This window comes from Pogona vitticeps, chromosome 1 (assembly GCF_051106095.1).
Source record: "Pogona vitticeps strain Pit_001003342236 chromosome 1, PviZW2.1, whole genome shotgun sequence".
In the NCBI taxonomy this organism is placed as follows: Eukaryota; Metazoa; Chordata; class Lepidosauria; order Squamata; family Agamidae; genus Pogona; species Pogona vitticeps.
Genome location: NC_135783.1, coordinates 300,906,933 through 300,928,077, shown reverse-complemented (window position 1 = coordinate 300,928,077; position 21,145 = coordinate 300,906,933). Strand labels below are relative to the sequence as shown.

At 40.3% G+C, this 21,145-nt stretch overlaps 1 protein-coding gene across 1 annotated transcript in view; it reads right to left on the bottom strand.

Annotated features, from left to right (window-relative positions):
- SPTBN5 (spectrin beta, non-erythrocytic 5) overlaps window positions 1-21,145 on the bottom strand; it is a 137,979-nt gene that overhangs the window by 15,401 nt on the left and 101,433 nt on the right. Inside the window, exons 49-60 of the mRNA XM_078387395.1 lie at window positions 19,756-20,012; window positions 19,393-19,579; window positions 17,780-17,992; window positions 15,419-15,615; window positions 13,720-13,924; window positions 13,073-13,267; window positions 11,097-11,252; window positions 10,140-10,357; window positions 9,526-9,715; window positions 5,958-6,134; window positions 3,234-3,338; window positions 1,958-2,533 (exon numbers count right to left, since the gene is read on the bottom strand). Coding sequence (XP_078243521.1) covers window positions 1,958-2,533; window positions 3,234-3,338; window positions 5,958-6,134; window positions 9,526-9,715; window positions 10,140-10,357; window positions 11,097-11,252; window positions 13,073-13,267; window positions 13,720-13,924; window positions 15,419-15,615; window positions 17,780-17,992; window positions 19,393-19,579; window positions 19,756-20,012 — 2,676 coding nt within the window. The remainder of the gene's footprint in view (window positions 1-1,957; window positions 2,534-3,233; window positions 3,339-5,957; window positions 6,135-9,525; window positions 9,716-10,139; window positions 10,358-11,096; window positions 11,253-13,072; window positions 13,268-13,719; window positions 13,925-15,418; window positions 15,616-17,779; window positions 17,993-19,392; window positions 19,580-19,755; window positions 20,013-21,145) is intronic.

The following is a 21,145-nucleotide window of genomic DNA, read 5'->3' as shown; positions in this document are numbered from 1 at the left end:
AAAAAACCACAACAACCATTAGATCCCGGCCATGAAAGCCTTAGTGAATACATATTTGTTGAATATATTTTTGTCAATACTTAATTTTTAATGTATTCGCAAAGGCTTTCACGGTGGGATCTAATGGTTGTTGTGGGTTTTTCGGGCTCTTTGGCCGTGTTCTGAAGGTTGTTCTTCCTGACGTTTCACCAGTCTCTGTGGCCGGCATCTTCAGAGAGTGCTGTCCTCTGAAGAAGCCGGCCACAGAGACTGGCGAAACATTAGGAAGAACAACCTTCAGATCATGGCCAAAGAGCCCGAAAAACCCACAACAACCAACTTAATTTTTACTTCTTACCTTAGCTTTTTCCTCACATTGCCCATCTTGAACAATACTAATACCATTAACTCAAATTGCTTAATTGCTTTATGATATGTTTTATTGTAAGCCACCATGAGTAGACATTGTTGGGCGGGATACAAATCTAATAAATAAATAAAATATTTATCTTTAATTTTTGGGTCCCCACCCTCAGGTTTTGGCAGCACAATTTTCAGACAATAAAAACTTCACCACCACCCTGAAGTTTCCCAGGTTGAAATGAATCCCTACAAGAACTCAAACCCTTGGGGAGTGGATAGGAAAATTTTAATTCAAGATAAAAGGCCATGGCTGATGCCATCATCAGACACGTGTGCAAAGTTGCACCAATAGGATTCTGGAAAAATTATCACTTGCATCCTTGCCATGCAGGGAATTATACAACTGGAATGTGATCAGGGATACAAGCATCCCAGCGTCCCTACTCTGCCTCTTCTGGGCTGGGAATGGCTGAACACTGGTTCAGCTGAGGAATGAACTGGCACAAACCACCGAATCAGCACTTTATGCCCATTTCTAGTTAACTAGCAACAATTTGCTGCTGCAGTTCATGCCATTGCATTTATATGGATAATTCAAGCCATTGGTTCCAACTGCACATTTCTAAATAAATGCCCTCCAAAACCATTTCCATGCAAGGAGCATGTCTGAGGCAAAAACTGTATCAGAACATCTGGGAACTGTAAGAGTTGGTAGATAATTACAGTACTTTTCAGATCTTAAATTAGTCCAGGAAATGCAGTTCAGTTCTTTTTGGAATTCACTAACTTGAGGTCTAGATAGTGAAAAATGGTAGGCAGCCACTTCAAGCATTAAGGAGAAAAGGCCTATTATTCAAGGACAGAGGCTTAAATCATGTAGTTACAAAAGCACAGCACAAATGACAAGTTAAGAAAATCACTGTAGGCGTTGAGTTGCATACTGAGTTCTATGATTCAGTGTGTAACTGATAACATCTAGAGTGAGTTCTTAACTTAAGGCAATTTTCTTCCATCTGTGTAGCTGTGCAATTGGATTTTGGTCATTAGCCAGTATATTTTTGGATTGACCACGCATGGGATGGCAAATTAGCAAGTGTTTTTACCATTTTCCTGGCTGGCTGTTGTGTACCTAGTGACTCATTGCTTGCACAACTGACTGACTAATGGACAGACTGCAAAATAGTGAAATACAGTTGCATGACTACTATTCCTTGTGTAGCAAATCCAACAACATACTGGCCAATATGCTTTTACTAAGTAAAGGAAATGATAATATTTTACTGAATGTTTCTTCTCCTATATAATATACTCAAATGACAGGTTTACCAGCACATTTTACTGTCCAGACTGTATGATATTCTATATGCTTAGTTCAATTTTAAGTTTTTACACATACAAGTACACATATTTGTGATATATAAGAACTTGTGGGTTTCTGTAGTTTTCCTTTGGTGTGGGCACCCGTGGCCTTTCAGGATACTGTTGGATGGCATTCTTAGGATTCGTTACCTTGGGATCCACTTGCTAGGGGTTGGTGGAAACTGGAGGGCCACCTTGAATGTCACAGCTACCCAGCTAAGGTGTGGGATATTCAGGGAAACAGATGATTATTTACCTGAGAAGCAAGTTCCAGTCTCTCTGAAGATAAATCCGATTGTTCTAAAGTTGGGGGAAAGTCAAATGATTCTCTGCCAGGTACAGTCTTACTTCTTCTGGCTTCTGTTCTGGAGAGGTAAGTCTCATTAATGTTTTTGATGTTTGGTGCTTCTAAGTTCTTGGCTTGTAGTTGCAACAAATCACTGTCATTTTGCTGGGCTTTTAGGTTAGAGGATGAGGGGGAGAAAGTGTTCCGGTTGTCCACAACTGAGTCCTGTAGACCAAGCCCTTCTCCTGGAGGAGTAGCATTAATGCTACTGGAACCTGCTAAAACTGGGTCTTCTCCAAGGCTGAACTCATGCAAACCCTCTTTGGGCTTTGAGGTGGGGTAGCTAGTGCATTCTGGGGGAGCCCTCAAGGTGGGAGCTGATGATACAGACGGTAATTGTTGAGTTTTCTTTGGATCCAGCAGTCTTGTGTGTGCTGTTCTCCTATCTGAGTAACTCCTTCTTAAAGAGGGGACCTTGATCAACTTCGCCTTTTCTCTTTCTTCGTTCTCCTCAATACCAATTTGTTTCAGTAGCTTCAGTTCCTTCTGAAAGGAACAAAACATTTACATGAGTGAAAACTGTTATACAATTAAGGAAGAGTTGTGTAACACTGAAAGCTGAGATTCAGAAAAATAACTTTTAGACTATATTACAGGTGCACCACTGCCTATTATGGGAACCACAGAGCTTCCTGTAGCTTTGTCAAACTGTATTGCAGACAAGGATGAGAAACTCAAACTTTCTTTTTCTAGCCACCACAGATGGTGAGTAACAACACAATACTATTGATGAAGTTCTTGCATTAGCAAGAATGATGCTTTGTGCAAAAATTTGTTGATGCTTATACAAAATAGCACAAATCGCACAATTTTAAGAATTCTGTGAAATGCCCAAATGAGGATGACTGCTGTTTTATTTGAGAATTTGAAGTGCTAAGTGGGTCCTTGGCATATTTCTTAACAATCAGCTGATCGGTCTGTACTTACTCTCTTTCTCTGTGATTTGCTTTTCAAAATACAGGAGGTATTTTACATAGATTACAGAAACCCTGAGTGGAGCTAAGGAGAACTCTTAGTCTTGCTGTTAAAATTCCACATTTAAGTATCTTTTCTACCAAAAAGCTCAACTACAAAATCATGTGGGCTCAAAGTTTGCTGGAAAAGGCGGTAAGAAGTATTGACATGACTCATTTTTGTGCCGAGACAGAATGTCCCAACAAGTCTTCACCAGCTTTTGTCACGTCACCTTCGTCTTCCTATTCAGTTGTGCAAACTTCTCTTCTTGGGCCTCCAGCATTTTCTCAAAGTCTTGATGTTTCTTCATGAGGTGCTCAACATCAGAGACAGAATGCTGAGGAAGCAATACAATAAAACAGGAAAAAAAAGCCATGAAAGAAGAAACATAAATGGAAGAGATTCAGATTTTTTCACCCAGTTGATGAAATTAGTTGTTAAGCTTCTCTGAAATTATTGAAGTGGGAGATACACATCACATGGCTTTCTTAAGGGGGAAATAATCCCAGTCTTAAATATTAAGAAGGCAATAATACATGCATTCTTGTTCATGTATATGACAGGAAGGTTCGGTTCTAAAAAGATTTGACCAAAATAATCACCCATGACAGTAATAATGGTGATTAGTCAGTGTGTCTTTAAACAAGTAGGAACTGAACAGCAAGAGCCCAAGGGAGGGGAAGACAACAGCAAGAGCCATAGGAGGTCATCGGGTTCATCAGGGGAAGTGAAAGGTTGTCCCTCCCAATGGCAACTCACTCAAGTGTCATCTGCTCCACCCACACATGCAAATAATAATAATAAATAAGGGTGGGGAAAACACCCTATTGGCATCAATTGGAAGTTTTTTCTCATGCTACTTGCTATATGAAAGATGATTTTTCCTCAGTGATTGCCCCTCTGTGTCCAAGCTCAATTCAAAGTATTGGCTATAACCAGCAGCTTGGGTGTAGTCCTGGATTCATCCCTAATCTTAGATGCCCAGGTCTCAGTGGTGGCCAGGAATGCATTTGCACAGCTAAAGCTGCTGCGCCAGCTGTACCCATTCCTTGAGATGTCTGATCTGGCTACAGGGACACATGCCTTAGTTACATCCCATTTGGATTACTGTAATGTGCTCTATGTGGGGCTGAGTTGAAGATGGTTTGGAAACTTCACCTGGTGCAAAACTCTGTAGCCAGACTACTGACTGGGGCCAGCTACAGGGAGTGTATAACACATCTGTTACAAGAACTGCACTGGCCACCAGTCCATTTCCGGGCCCAATGCAAAGTGCTGGTCATTATCTACAAAGCCCTATACAGCTTGGGTCCAGGCTACCTGAAGGACCATATCTCCCTATATGCGCCTTCTTGGCAAATAAGATCAGCAGAGGAGACCCTCCTCTCAGTCCCATTGCCAGCACAAGCACAGCTGATGGGGACACAGGAGAGGCCCTTCTCTGTGGCAGCTCCCAGGCTATGGAACGCTCTCCCTTGGGAGATCAGGATGGCCCCTTCCCTTTTATCCTTCTGAAAAAAGCTAAAGACCCATCTCTTCAGGCAGGCTTTTTGACAGTTATAACTGAATCCCTGAACCCCATTTTAGCAGATAATTGTAATCTTTTTATATTTTAATGTTTTAACCTTTTAATTTAATTTAAAATTATATATTGTTATTTTGTCTTTTAATATTTAACTTATTATGTTTTTAACTGTGTGAATTTTAATGTTGTGAGCCGCTTTGGGTCCCTTGTTGGGAGAAATGTGGCATATAAATAAAGCTAAAGCTAAAGCTAAAGCTAAAACTAAAACTAAAACTACTACTACTACTACTACTACTACTAAACAACAACAACAACAACAACAACAACAACAAAAACAACTCTGTACTGCTCTTGGTTTTTAAGATCTTCTGGGGAAGCCCTTCTCTCAGCTCCACCATTTTCCCAAGCCAAGGTTGTTTGTCAAGGCCATGAGACAGCACCTTCTCAGTGGTGGCTCCCAGGCTTTGCAATGTGATGTCCCAAGAAGCAAGGTTGGCCCCTCCCTCTTCTCCTTCCATTTTCAGGCAAAGACTTTCCTTTTCAGGCAGGCTTGTAAGCAATACAGTGAGGTCTCTACTTAAGAACTTAATCCGTATTGGAAGGTGGTTCTCAAGTTGAAAAGTTCTTATGTTGAATCTGCATTTCCCATAGGAATGCATTGAAAACCATTTAATCCGTATCTGCTCTTTTCCGTCCATAGAAACTACAGTGGAAACTCTACTTAAGAACTTAATCGGTTTTGGAATGGTGTTCTTAAGTTGAAACGTTCTTAAGTTGAAGCAAAATTTCCCATAGGAATGGACTGAAAACCAATTAATCCGTTCTGGCTGTTTTTTTTGTTATGCAGAGGTGTGTTCGTACATTGAAGCATTAGTTCCCATAGGAACTAATGCAAAGCTGGTTAATACGTACTCTACCACTAGGGGGAGAATTTTTTTTTAACCTAAGATGACCTAAGGTTAAAAAAAGAGCAGGAAAGGTTTTTTTTCCTGTTCTTATCTTGGATTTCTGTTCTCAAGTAGAAGCAAAATTTAGCAAATGGAGTTGTTCTTAAGTTGGATTGTTCTTAAGTAGAGACGTTCTTAAGTAGAGACCCCACTGTAAGTGTCTCAGGAATGTTTGCTTATTAAATTTAGAGATTTTTCAATGTTTTCAAAATGTTTTTACAATTGTTTAAAATCTTTGTTTCAACCTTAACATATGTTTAATTGGTTTTTTAAAAAATGATATATATATGGTATTTTAAAACTGTTAATTGTTGCATAGTTTTAGTTAGCTGTCTTGAGTCCCCTACTGTATGAAGGAAAAGGCAGCAGAAAGAAAGAAAGAAAAAAGAAAGAAAGAAGAAAGAAAGCTGTACAAACCTAAGTAGACATAAGCTTGTGCAGAAAAAGGTTGTCAACACTTAAGCTTCGTGGTCTCGTTACTCACCCCATAGCTAGGATCTGAGAGAAAACCCTCTTTGGCGGTCAGCCATGCCTCAGCTAAGTCCAGCTCCCTTCGCAGTAACTGGTTCTCCCAATTTTCTTCATACAGTTCTTTCTTCAGGTCCCAGCATTCCCTCACCTTTCTCATCAGCTCCAATAGTTCAGAGAGTTTCTCTTCAATCTGTAAAAACAAATTCCAAGATTGCCATTTCATTTGCCTATAGAGGTAGAATTTGTCACACCTCTCTAGAACAATTCAAGAAGAGTGGTTTTCTAAAGGCATTTTCAGCAGGAATAAACAGCCTTGCATTGTCACTCTATCAATGCCTATTGAGCCTATAGGTCTATAGACCCTGCGTCCTGAGCACACTCTTGTACTGCAGTGAGTCCTGGACCCTTTGTGCACGGCAGGAGAGGAAGCTGAATATCTTCCATATGCGTTGCCTCCGACACATTTTTGGTATCACCTGGCAGGACAAAGTTCCCAATAGAGTAGTCCTAGAACAACTTGGAACTTTTAGTATATATACATTACTGAAACAGCGACGTCCACATTGGCTTGGGCATGTCGTGAGAATGGCTGATGGTTGTATTCCAAAAGATCTCCTATATGGAGAATTAGTGCAGGGAAATCGCCCCAGAGGGAGACCACAGCTGCGATACAAGGACATCTGCAAGCGGGATCTGAAGGCCTTAGGAATGGACCTCAACAGATGGGAAACCCTGACATCTGAGTGTTCAGCCTGGAGGCAGGCGGTGCACCATGGCCTCTCCCAATTTGAAGAGACCCTTGTCCAGCAGGCCGAGGCAAAGAGGCAGTCACGGAAGCAGCAAAATCAGGGAGCTGGACAGGGGACAGATTGGATTTGTCTTCAGTGTGGAAGGAATTGTCACTCTTGAATTGGCCTCCTCAGCCACACTAGATGTGTTCTAAGTCCTCCATACAGAGCACGTTACCATAGTCTTTCGAGACTGATGGATGCCTAACTAACAGGCAGAATTTGTCACACCTCTCTAGAACAATTCAAGAAGAGTGGTTTTCTAAAGGCATTTTCATCAGAAATAAACAGCCTTGCATTGTCACCTTATCGATGCCTAATAAGAAGGAAGATATATACTTCAATAAAAGAATGTGTAGGATTCAAGGCCAGACCATTAGTTAAACTGCAGTGCTGGCAGGTGGTGAGGTGCTGGGAGTAGTGATTCCTGCTCCTGCTCTTTGCTTCCTGAGTTGACCACTGCTGCCCCCACATACAAACCTCTGCTAAGGAGCTCCCCATGGCACTGCAGCACCTACCAGAGAGGAGGAGGAGAAACAGGAAGGGGCAGTGTTGGTGGCTCTCTCCCCATCTGTGCCTGCTTGCACATCCCCCTCAGCTGCCAGCATTGAGAATAATGCCTCAGGTCCCTGGGGGACTAGGCATTATGGGGAGAGGTGGCCAAAAATAAATAAATAAATAAATAAATAAATAAATAAATAAATAAATAAATAAATAAATATGATGATGATGATGATGATGATGATGATGATGATGATGATGATGATGATGATGATGATGATGATAATAATAATAATAATAATAATAATAATAATAATAATAATAATAATAATAATAATAATAATAATAATAATAATAATAATAATAATAATAATAATAAAGCCATCAAAACTATCCTGTTAATTATTTCCTATGTTAGCATTATGTGCATGCCTGTTAGCAAGCACTATGGATCAAAAGATATTGTGCAGATATTCAATCATTCCTTTCTGAACAGATCTTCCATGTCAGGAAAAAAGACAGAAGACAGGGTGGGAAAACAAGTGAGGGTTACAAGAAGAAGCCAATGGGCTGTTCGACTAAATTTTATGAACAATGCAGCACAGTAAAAGTATCAACTGGAAACAGTCATGCATCTGCAGGTTCAATATTTATCAGAAAAGACACATCCACCTTTTTTTGTGGCCTGCAAGTATCATTCAAAGCTTCCAAGCAACTATTTACAACTAATGGTTGTTGTTATGTGTCGTCAACTCACCTCCAACTTATAACAAGACTATGAATGAGAGATCTCCAGAATGTCTTGAACTCAACAACCCTGTTCAACTCTTGCAAACTCAAGGCTGTGGCTTCCTTTAGGAAGTAATGGGTTACTTGTAATTAACTTTTTTACGAAATAACTAAGGCATAAGTAAACTATGTTATTATTGTAAAATACAATGGATTAAGTCACTGTTTCTGCAGTGGGTTGGGTTCTTTTTAAGAAGAAAGATACAGTATAAATAAAAAAGTAAATAAATAAAAAAATAAATAATGTAACTGTTGTGTTTAGTTATTTTTTATTGTCTAAAATCCTATTGGTGATTTATGCTTATGTAAGGGAACCCACACAAATCACAATGGGAAATACTGCTTATTAGACAAGATATTAGTTGTGCTCCTAGGCATGTGTAACATTGTTCAATAACAGCAGTTTGTTGCCACAATTTACACACTTTCCCTTATACAAATACAATTTTTTAAAAAAAGTATCTTTCCAAGTTCTAATATCTGCATTTAAAAGAAAAAAGAAATAGAAGCTCTGTGATTTCTCATTGTATGTGTGACGTACACAACGGCAATCAGATCTTTTAAGAAATTCTGAAGAGGTTTTATCCTCTGTTGATCTTCAGCTCTCCTTACAAATCAAACAGAAGGCAATCCGAGTATCACTGCAAAGGTCAGTGGATGAAGTTACATAGATATCAAGACTGTGGTGAGCTTTTCAAATGAATCTTTATGCTGTTCTTCTCTCCATAGCAACCAGTGAAGGAGCAGGTATTTGGTGAAACTTCAAGAACCTTCCAATTGCTCCGTTTGTTGTGTATTATGGTGCTTTTCTTACTCTGATCTGCACAGTATTTGAAGTTTTAGGTCACAAGACTTAAGGTTTATGGATTTTCTTTTGAAGCCTTCTCTCAGCACAAGGGTGCTTTACATGCTAGAGCCATATTCTGTCCTCACAATAACCCCCAAAAGAAGGGAAGACTGGCAGGGAGTGACATGCACTCCGGTTTGCTTACAGTTGGGAAGAAACTTGAACTTGGTTCTCCTATGTCATGGGGCTGAAGCTGCTGAAACTAAAGTGTGACAACCGCCTTGTAATTAAAGCACACAGAGAGAAATGTATTCATATTTGCTGAAAGCATGCTGGACATTCAATTGCAAATTGTGTGTGTGTGTGAGAGAGAGTGTGTTGGGGAGGGGAGAAGAAGTTACATTCCTTTAAACTTTCAGAATAACCTGGCATGCTAAAGTTAATGAGAACATATGCAGCTATAAATATGCCAGTATTTATAGTGTCTTGAACCACATTTTGACCTTCCCTGTGCTACCTCAGGCCTTTTCCTCCATGAGCCAAAAAGAGAGAGGAAAGGGTTTGGTTTTACAGTGCATGAAATCCTCTCGCGACTTCCAGGCCACAGAGGAGGCTATCCGTGACCTTTCGCTGTGTTTTTAAGAAATAGCTTGGGCTCCAGGATGTATTTCATCAAATACATTCAGTAAAGTACATCTAATGGACCAGCAGCTTACCTCGGTGGACATGAAGTGCCCGGCCTTTGTGAAGCTGTTTCCAGTTTGTTCCAGATGTTCATACTTCAGCTGTTGCTTTTCTATGTCACGCTTGTGCTCCTCATGGCATTTAATAAGGAGCTCGGCACCAAGAAGATCGCTTGCCACCTCCTCTGATATCATCACAGCATGCATCTCCTTGGCCCAAGCCCTGAAGAAGCAAATGAACAGGCAGGTGTTGAACGCTAATGTTTCCCCAGAAATAACACCGAAAGTAATGCTATTAATGGAGATGGGGTGCACATGGCTGTTTATTTATTCACATCAAAACACAACCATTTGGAATGTGTTGTACTATGGTGCATGCAGGTATCCGCGTAACTGGGTAGTTTGCCAAATCCCTCTGAAGTAAACTGATTTCATTGTGCCAGCTGTATTACTTTAAAATTGGAATGGACATACTGCAGTTTCCACACCACCTGTGGCTCCATAGGAATCAGAATATCACAGGGGCCTTAGGAGGTCCTTGGGGTGCTGATGTGGCACATGGGCTTCTGGAAGTTGCACCTAAAGATCTTCATAGTGCAAAAGGGAGAGCGGAAACTCTCATTTCTATCATACTCATTCATACGTACATTAGTTCTCTGCAGTCATTGAAATAGATCTGGATTTGCTTTGCCTGCTGCAGTTTTTGCTTTCTCTCTGCTGACTTATGTTCCAGTTTTTCCCAACACTCATCTATTTCTGCAAGTCTGTTCATCATGTTGTCTCGGGTCTGGGGATACAGACGGCCAAGATGCCATGCCTCTCCTCTGATCCTTTCTAGCTCTTCTGCGATGGCTGATAGTTCTCTCTGGAATACAGAAAGGAAAAGCAACTGAAGGACTCAGCACTGAACTACAGGAGATAATTATTGTTTCTTTTTGATACCATCTCATATCAGCCATTGACTAGATAGACTGAAGTATTTTCTTAATTTTGTTTACCTTTTTATTCTCAGCCACAGTGGTGCATCTAAGCATGAGTAGATGTCCCACTTTCCCACAACACATCCAGGCCATCTCTCCCACATGTGCTTGGACTTAAGGGGAAATGCATTCAGAACAGGGGGTGTGATTTCTAGACAGATGCAAGCCGGGAGAAACTTTGAGGGGCAAACCATAGGTAAGCTATCATTAAAAGAGGACATTTTTTAACTTCTAACAGCACGTGATTTGTCATGGAAAGACCTTTCTTATATCGCATAGTTTACAAACTAACATTGTTTTGTGGTTGGTCTTTAGGAGCTAAACATATCTGCAAGTCTGATTTCTCACAGACAAAATCTGCTAAACGCATGTCTCTGGAATACATATGTGATTTCAACTCTATTGAGAGGTTATCTGTAATGGGTAGCTTTGCTCTCAGTTTAGTTGGTTTACAAGCTAAAAAATGATTCTGAACATTAATTTATAAATGTGTGACAGCAATGAATATACACCTCTGTAAGGCAGTGAAGAAACACCACAGTGGAATCTCTGCAAAATGAGACAGTATTTATTTGGCTTTTATTTATCACATAGTTGTTTCAAGGCAGTCACAGCATTATGTACCTCAGCTCCTTCATGCTGGTTGAGGAGGGTCTGAACGCCTGGCAGGTCATAGCCATAATCGTCTCTGTCCACAACAGCCCCTTTCTCCTGCATCCATCCCTTTAGGTCATCCACATCACGATCATACTGGTGAACCTTATGAGCCGCTTTGAGATTCTGAAGAGAAGACATTTCAGTAAGGCCATACATACTATCACAAGTATAGCAGACTACTGAAGTCCAGGAGATACAAAGACTGGAGAACTGATGGATACCCCTAAAGTACCATGCTTTTTTTCCTTTTTGTTTCTCTTGTTTAATAGTTGTTTATTTGTCGTACATTCCATGTTTTACTTGTACAGTGGTGCCCCCACATAGCGACAATAATCCGTTCCGAAAAAATCGTTGCTATGTGGATTCGTTGCTATGCAGGGAAAAAAAAGCCCATAGGAATGCATTAAAACACGTTTAATGCATTCCTATGGGCAAAAAACTCACCGTTCTGTGGAAATCCTCCATGTGGCCGCCATTTTCGCTGCCCGGTAAGTGAGGAAAGGGCGCGAAAACACAGCAGGTGGCCATCTTCTTTACCCGGCGGCCATTTTGGAACCGCCAATCAGCTGTTCTTAAAACATCGTTATGCGATAATCGGTAAGCGAAACGCTTACCAATCATCGAAAAGCGATGTTTTACCATCTAAAACAGTGGTTCTTAACCTTTGTTACTCGGATGCTTTTGAACTGCAACTCCCAGAAGCCCCAGTCAGCAAAGTTGGTAGTGAAGGCTTCTGGGAGTTGCAGTCCAAAACTTCTGAGTAACCCAAGGTTAAGAACCACTGATCTAAAACATCGCAATGCGATCGCTTTTGCGATCGCAAAAAACACATCGCTATGTGGATTTGTCATTAAACAAATCGCTCGTTATGTGGGGCACCACTATATATTTTATGCCTCTTGAAGTTTTTACTGATTTTTTACCTGCTCATTATTATTGTTTGTTTTAACTTCCATGAACTGCCCAGAATAGTGCTTGGAATTAATGGGCCAGTAAATAAATAAATAAATAAATAAATAAATAAATAAATAAATAAATAAATAAATAAATAAATAAATAAATAAATAAATAAATAAATAAATGAAACAAACTGTGGCAGCCCAAGGTGAATCCTGACCATATGAAAATTTCACCTATATCTTTAATAGATATTTTAATAAATATTTATTTTTAACAAATAGAGGTCATGAAGCTGGTTCATACAGTAGAAAGGGGAGGCCTTTCTCTCAGTCTTATCACCCTCAGAGATGCATTTGGTGGGGACATGGGGAGAGGGCTTTCTCTGTCACTGCTACCAGACTTTGGAATTTTTTTTGCATCAATAAAGGAATTAGAAAAGATCAAGTATAAATATGTGTCACTAGAGACCAAGACCAAGATCATCCACACTCCTGTATTTTCAGTCACCATATATGACATGAAAGCTGAACACTGAAAAAAGCTGACAGGGGAAAAAACAGATTCACTTGGAATGTGGTGCTGGAGGAGAGTTCTGTGGTATAGTTCAAGACAAGGTAACAATGTTTTAAATAAATAAATAATTCAGTTTTATCTGGAGAAAGGTACCATGTGCATCAGCTATAAGGTGCATTACCAGTTACAAATGTAAAAGCATCATTTGAACTGAGGTAACTGGAAGAATTGCCACAGTACAGAAAAATGTGGATACTACATTTCTCTATGTGAACTTGTGTATGATCATAGGAATATGTGGGTCAGCTTTTCACTACAGTTTTTGGCTGTGAAATAGCTCATAGAGTACACTTCTGTATTTCAGTATCACCAGCAGCATCACCTTAATGGTTCTATCACAACACTAGAACCTTATGTGTGTGCATGTGGGTCTCGTCTCTGGGTGCCTGTGTGAATTTCGTTGTATGGGTATACCATGTATATATAGTACTTACAATGAACAATAAATTATTTGTATTGTATTGTATTACCTCTGCTCTTATCTGAATGGCTTGATTCAGTCTTTCCCATGTTTCGTTGACCTGGTGGGCCTTTTCCTGGATAGCACTGATTTGGCTGTGGCACACGTTCTCGAGATGGAATGCCAGGTCATTTACCAGGAAAACCTTGGCATGACCAAGAGATCTCACCTCTTTTATAAAGTCTTCAAACTTTTTCTCCAGAATCTGTAAGAAACAATAGTACAGATTATTCAGAAGCTCTCCAACCTACAGTACAAAAGCCACCAGCTTCTTACCAGCTTATGTGACATAATATCAGTACATGAGATATAACAGTGGTGAGCAGAAATATGAGAAGTTGCACAAATTAAAAATAATGCTGTGTCCTAGTTATTTCTGGTTGCTTCCAGGAGCTCTCACCAAACTCAGTAAGATAAAAAGGGCAAATGCTTTTACACCTACTCCAAGTTTAGTGACACGAAACAAAAGTGCCCATTATTGTTCTTAAGGTTTAAATGATATTTCATGCAATTTATGAGCATGACAAGTCTTTGTCATGCCAAGTTGTTTCTGGACAACTCTCCAGAGTGTTTTCAGAGACCAAATAACACCAGAAGCAATAAAGCGGTCAAGCTGTTAATGTCTTCCTTCTCCACCATGAATAAAATGTGCATTACCTCAACATCTTCCAAATCCTGCCCATAGTTATCAGATTCAGCCAAGGCCTGTTTGCTTAAAAGCCAGGAATCCACCAGCTGGACTTCCCTTTCAAACTGATGCAGCTGCATTTGCTCTTGCAGAGTTTTTCTGTGGGACTCCACTCTGTGTTGGAGAGAGGAGTATTCTTCTAGGACAGCCTGAAGCTTTGGAAGGAGAGCAGAGCTATTAAAAAAAAAAGGTAAATGGCTTTAGAAAGGATGCCAACTGATCACTGTCAGTATTACTGCACTTAGTATCTTGATACAGCCCTTCTGTTTCAGTAAACATTATTACTCTTGGATACATGTGTGACACACGTCATGTCTGCATCAGTAGTATACATGCCTGAGTCCTAGGCTGCATGCCATGTTCTTAATTTATTTCAGGTTGTGCACATGTGTTCTTTTATGCACACTTAAAAACCAGCGCATTCCATCATTTTGGTTATGGTAGTCCCTTTTCCACAGCTGCAATGGTACTTCACTTGTGTAAAATGGGCTCACTAATTCATTCACCATAACTTTATGAAACACTGAGCCACCTCAAGCTACAGGAAGCCAATTCTATGTGGGTTCAAGCTTTCTGAATATCAAGAGCAGCCAACTTGGCCTTTGATCTCAACATTTTCAGTAAGACTCAAGCATGTACACCGTGCCCCCACCCCACCCTAGTAAATAAAGAGGTGGGACACAAGAGATGGGTTCAAACTCGGGTCACAACCTTATTGACTATTTAGATTCCTGAACTGATGTGGGGCCTAAGGAAACCTAGAAACGGGAGCAGCTGGACCAAACTGGTGGTCCTGCCCTCTAGTTACTAAAGGGGGAAAGATGCTTTCCCAGATACTTTGCAGTGGGAGCTGCGGAGGGAGCAATGTGCAGAAACAGAGGTCATTTGTGCGCACACACAGTGCTCTCTCATCAGGATCCCTTGCAAGGCTGTATAAGCTGTTCTAGTGCCTTAACTGATATGGGGAATGGAAATAAATTACTGAAAAACAAGAAATCTTAAAAGAACTTCATCAAGCAAAGGTAAAGATAAAATCAAAAGGTATTTCTCAAGAATCTGTAGGAACTGTACTATTCTATGTGATAGTATCATTCTGTGTCTGAGAAATACATTTAAGTGACATTAAGAACAAATGCATTGAGTAAACTATATGAAATTATGTTGGTATATGATCACAGTATTGTACTAAAAGTGCGATCACATACCAAGAGCCATCCTTTTGGTGGAGGGAGAGAGAAATATTTTAAATAAATAAACAAGATAAATAAAAAGTTCAGTGCTTGGATTGTTTAAGAAGTCTAAACCAGGATACTATTTGGATGGGGCTGATTTCTCATTCTAAAGATGACAATGAATACAGTCACCAAAATGACAGACAAAACTGGAATGAAGAGATTCATGTCCTGTGATCCAGAGCTGCTCATGTACGCACTATGCTAAACACACACAGGGTTCTGGCTTCATGAGGCTTCCATAAACATGTAAACAAATATACGGCAGTCCTGTTGGAGAGAGAACCCCTTGGCTCATTTGAGATCCACCAGGCTGAAAAACAGTGATTCATGCTCATAGTAAGTTGCAGTCCTTCTTCTGTAGTTTTGCAAGAGTGAGATGCCTTCAGACCTTCCTGTTTGACAAGAATCCTCCACCTCTTTCCTGCCACCTCACCTCTCTGGGTTGTTGTTGGTCAGCAGGTGGGTTCCTGTCTCCTGCATCTTCTCAATTCGAGTCTTGAATCCCTCTAGGTCCAGCCTGGCAGCCTCCACTTTTCGAAGCAATGATTGGGTTGATTCTTCATTCCTCCCATAATCTGGAATTTGCAGGACAAGACCTCTCTCCGCCATCCAAGATTCTACTTCCAAAAGCTGGAATCAAAGAATTCACTTTAGCCTCTACAGACCAGATGACACGACATAAGGACTCCCAAGGAAGTCTGGTGGGACCAGGTGTAAGCAAGTGGTCTTTACATACATTTTTCCTTTCTACAATTTTAAAAAAACATTTCATTCGCTGTTCACTTTTATTTGAGAGATCAATTAGCCATTTATTTCACACATTCAGATTGATTTTCTTTGGAATTTGGGTGCAATAATCTATTTACTCTGCAGTGTTTAGTGTTTTTTCTTTCACATACAAGCACAAATATTTGATTTAAAAGCTAAAATCCTATTGAGGTTTTATGCTGGAAGAATGCAATTGGTGGAAATCTTGGTGAACTCCACAAGTTATTAAGTTAGAGCATGTGTTTATTTTTGCATGCTGAACCTGTGCTGATGCCTTAATATGTGGCAATTTCCCAGTGAAATCTACATCAATTGCATTATGCTGGTAGCATAATTAATAGGATTTGGGCCATTGTGACAAAGCCAGAGACAGAATTTTGTGGGAGGAGCTCTCAGAAAGAACGCAGATGACTTTTAATTCAGTTTTATTCATTACTAGGAACAAAACAAAATAAAATAACATTCACCTGAAATTTCTATTTCGTTCAAATAAACATTTTAATCCTTAAACTACATTATTAATTCAAACTGGTTTTTAGGGATGGGTGAATTTGAATGAAAAAATGTTTCATGTCTATATTCATACACATTTTCCACAATATACACAGTTAGTATATATTTTTAAGATCTATAGTGTGTATTCTTCATGTGATTTTCTTTCCAGATAAAGCATTTCTACATGCATTTTTAATGCACAGATTTTGGTTGCATAAGTAGGCAAGCTGCCTAAAAGAAAAGATGCTAATGTACAGGTGCCTTACATTTCAGCTCTAGTGTATACCATATTTTTCCGTGTATATAATCCCTCCAATTTTGTCCCTTGTTGGAGGTGGAGGAGTAGTCAAAGTTCCATGTACAAAACAACCCTCAATTTTTCCTATAATGATTTTAGGAAAAAGTGTTGTTTTATACACGGAAAAATATGGTAAGTGCAAATTTGGCATGTTTGCATAGAAATATTAATCCTTCCATCTTTCCTTCCAGGTTAACGATAATACGTTCTCTCAAAGAACTCTGGCAATTGTACGCTGGCTTGGGGGTTGAGAATTATTTTTTCAGAAATCACTGGTAACTGCTGAATAGCAAGGCTGGATAACATGCAGCCCTCTAGATGTTGTTTGACTGCTACTTCCTTCAGCCCTGCCCAGCACAGCCAATGGTATGGGATGAGAGGAGCTGCATTCCAACATTATCTGAAAGGGCACATGTTGATTGTTCCCTGTACATACAATCAAGGCCTGAGGTCAGCATCCAGTTGCTCTGTTGACCAACTGTTATGTTCCACCCCCTTAGTGCCATCATGCTAGTGATGGTCATATTATTGTAGTTTTTTTTCCTTGTGCCAGAAATGCTGGTTATGGACATCTCTTTGCACAAGCTCTGATCACACCATAGACCAGTGGTCCCCAACCTTGGGCCTCCAGATGTTCTTGGACTACAACTCCCAGAAGCCTTCACCACCACCTCTGCTGGCCAGGATTTCTGGGAGTTGATGTCCAAGAACATCTGGAGGCCTAAGGTTGGGGACCACTGCCATAGACTGTTGTGTGAATGGACCAAACAAACAAGAATCGGTCCTAAGTTGTTAACGTAGTTGAACCATCTTGGGGGGGGGGAAGGTAGAATTTAATACTAATAGCCCAAACCATAGAACTGAAACTGACATATAGTTAAATAATAATTTTCCTTGAAACTGTTTTGCAGTTTATGTTCCAGATTAGTCATCTGGCCATTTAGAAAACATTTGTTTCTTTGAACAGAGGAGGAGCAATTTAGGGTCACATGAGCAGAACTATATTCATGCAAGAGGGATTTCCTGTCTTCTTTCAGCCTCTCCTAAATGCCACTGCAGCCCTCTGCACCACCAGAAGCCTCTCCTGATGATCAAACACTCTCTGTAATGGCACAGGGTAGGTGGGCAAGAGACATCAGGAGTGTATGCCATCTGCTTTGATGCCAAATGCAATCCCTTTTTACTTGGATCCAAGCCACAAAAATGAAAGATGGGCTTCCCTTCTTCTCTTACCTCGGTGAGAAAGTGTTGAGCTTCATAAGATTGCATGAGCCTCTTCCTTCTTTGCTGAGCGTCACCCTTCAGGGTTTCAAAAGAAGCTTCCAGCTCCTTCACCTGCTGCATTATATCCCTTGAGGCAGCGTGCCCTCCCTTCACCAGCTTCTGTCCAGTGCTGATCACGGCTTGGGTTAAAGCATCATGGCTACTTATCTCATTCTCTAAATTCTGGTAAATACAAAATAAAGCAAAAACACATCATGAGGTGTGTGTGGGGGGGAAGCATTTCCTCCATCCTTTTCTCTCTTTTTATGGATAGTGTCTAGGGCCAGGGCCCATTGAAAACATTTCTGTTTCAATATACTTGGAGTCTGTTATTTTAGTTTGCCAATTCTGCTTCTAATGTTTTTCTTTAACCCATTAAAGTATTCAAATGCTTTGCTTTTATGTTTCTGATTGTTTTGTAGTGTTTGATTCTATTAACTTTCTGCCTGGAAAGCGATCTTGTGTGTTTCTTATACAGAGGACCATAACTACTATAAAAATGCTGGTATATCTCAATCATTATGCAAATTCAGCTTTAAAGAATTAAGATTGGCGAGACCTAAATAAAGTCACTAGATCTTGCAGGAATTAGACTGTAGAAAGACATAACGGGGTTTGCATCAAATTTCCCATACTGGTTGAGGTCTTAACTCTTAAAAGAGCCAAATCTCTTTGGGCACATTTAGGCAGTAATGTTTTTGGGATGACAGCTCCATGTCTCTCCCTGCCATGGTGGTTGGGGGATTCAGGGAGCTGACTTCCAAAAAAGTAACTTTTCCACAGCTCTAGTGACAATACTGCAACACTCACATCATGGTCAATGCTGGAGTCCAAGGATAAAAATACAGCCTCTTCTGCACGACACCTTCTTGGAACAGAAAGACACCCTCCAAGTGTGATTCACAGCCCCGGGTGTCAGACCAACAGTTCCCAAACTTTCTAAGAAGCCCTCAAGCTTCTCAACTCTTCCATAGTATCTCCCACCCCCTTTTAACAATAAAAAAGACCCAAAAATCTGCAATTTAAAATTATAATAACCGCAAAAATTAAGTTAAATACTATAAGCATAATAAGCTGGAAATAATTTTCCATTCGTTGGCTTTTAGATTTCATTTTTTAAAAAATTCAGACGAAAGTCTTCTATATATTTCCTGATGGCTCCAAGATGCGTGTCAAGAATCCATGTTAAGACAACCATGTGCCAGTTTGCACAACATGCTCCCTCCATTACAAGGGCAGAATCCATCTTCTGATGATACTAAGGTTCTCACAAAAATTCTCTGAAGCACAGGAAAAAAGGCAAATGCACTTAGCACTGATGTGTTGCCAACAGTGTTAAAATGTGTTAAAAATGTAGACAAAATGGCAGAGGAACTCTAAAAAGCTAATTTCTCAAGCATTGATTAGAAGAGGGCCTTCCTCTTCCATACGTTGCTCTAGAGGGCAAAGAGAACAGGGACAGGGAAGGGAGAGACTTGTCGCTGTTTCCCTTTCTCATGTTTCACTTCATGCACAAGCTGAATGCCTGAATGAGATTGCAACATTTCCTGCTTGGCCTGCAGAACTGTAATGCTGCACAGTACCTGGTGCTTCTCTTGTAAACTTTGAACAGTGGTGAGAGACTGGCCATAATCTGTGGAAGATGCCAGGGGCTGTTTCTCTCGAATCCAGGTTAGCTCTTCATTGACTTCCTGAAAGAACTGGTGCTGCAGTCTGCTGGCCTCCAAACACCCACGCCTCTCCTGCAACGGTTCCCTCAGGCTCTTGTACCTGGTGGTCCAAATTGAAGCCTCCCGTTCATTATGAAGAAAGACAAATACAGTACAAAGCCAGAGCCATAACGCAGAGATGGGGAGAGAAGGGGTGATTTAAAAACAACAAACGCTCTAAACAGAGAGGGAGAGGATAGCGAAAATGAAAGGGGGTTGGAAGAACTGTTCAACTACCTGTGCACCACTTCGTCTACTCTCTCTTCTATCTCATCTGCCAGAAAATGTTTTTCTTGTTGGAACTCTTGCACAGTGTTGATAAGACCTTGCAACTGGTCCCTGTGGGCAATAATACTTTCTTCCAGTTCCTCTTGTCTTTTTAGAAGATTGCTCAGGAGAAGAAGATTATGGCTAACTTCCGGTGCTTTTATCTCACTTTCCACTTCTTCCAGCCATTTCTCCACATCATCCACATTTTGTAGGAAACATGAGGCCTGGTGCCAGAGGTAAAACAGTTCACATGTAATCTGACAGTTGGAAAGAAAAACCCACAAGCCGCATTCATGATCTGCCATTCATTCTGTACAGCAGCTGTTTATAAGAGCAAGCATAAACACGATGCATTTACTAAGTTTTTCTCCTGCCATTTCCTTAATAAATAATCAAGCCCAATGCTTGGATGTTAGGCAGGGACACCTGTGAAAACATTGGTTCCTCTCAGCTTCTTATCTTTCTAGCCTTACATTTGTTTCCGTCTGTTTCTACATCAGGGTGCATTTTCTTAAAAAAAAGTTAGAATGAAGATTAGTAGGCCTTTCCCCAGATGCTTAGCATACATTATTATTTTGTATTTTGTTTTAATTGATCTAAGGGTGTAACCAGAAGATCCAATTATCCTGGCCTTAATTGGTTGAGATTATTGCTAATCAGGGTTGTTTTCACATACAGTATGTCACTGGGGCAATCCTTGCATCCACGTGCAAGGATCAACCAAACCACATCTCTAGTGACCCTGTTTAGAACAATCTAGACATATCTTCTCTCCCTTTAGAGGGAAAGAGACAAAAAACACCATGTCATCCATGCTTTGCCTAAGCCACATAAGAATTATAAGAGATGGGACGCTTAATTGCTGCTTGCCTGTGGAGAGGAAGGGACAGGAAGTTTTGCATTTATTTTAATTTTTGCTAACTGGCACAGTACATCTGTGATGCTTTGGAAGTGTTCTAAAAAACCCACTTTCAAAGTGTCACTGCTCTGTTAGCAACAATTAAAAAGTCATCCACAGACAAGAGGAGTGGAAGCTTCCCATTTCTTAAGGTTGTAAAACAGCTTCAGAAAAGGGACTGCCAGCAGCAGCTTGGTTTGATCGCAGCAATCATACATACTGGAACCAAACCAAAACAGAATGATCCCAGCCATACAAAAAACAAGAACAAAACTAGGACCCCCTGATAGGGATCCAAAAAGGTGCGTAGGGTAGCCATTGATCATGGGAGGGATGGTTCACAATGGCACATACGTCACCAGGAGAAGGAGGAAGCCAACCCATCCACAACCAGGATGATATTGCCAAACAAATGTCTGTCTTATCATAACATACACAAATTTGGATTGGGGAGCTGAA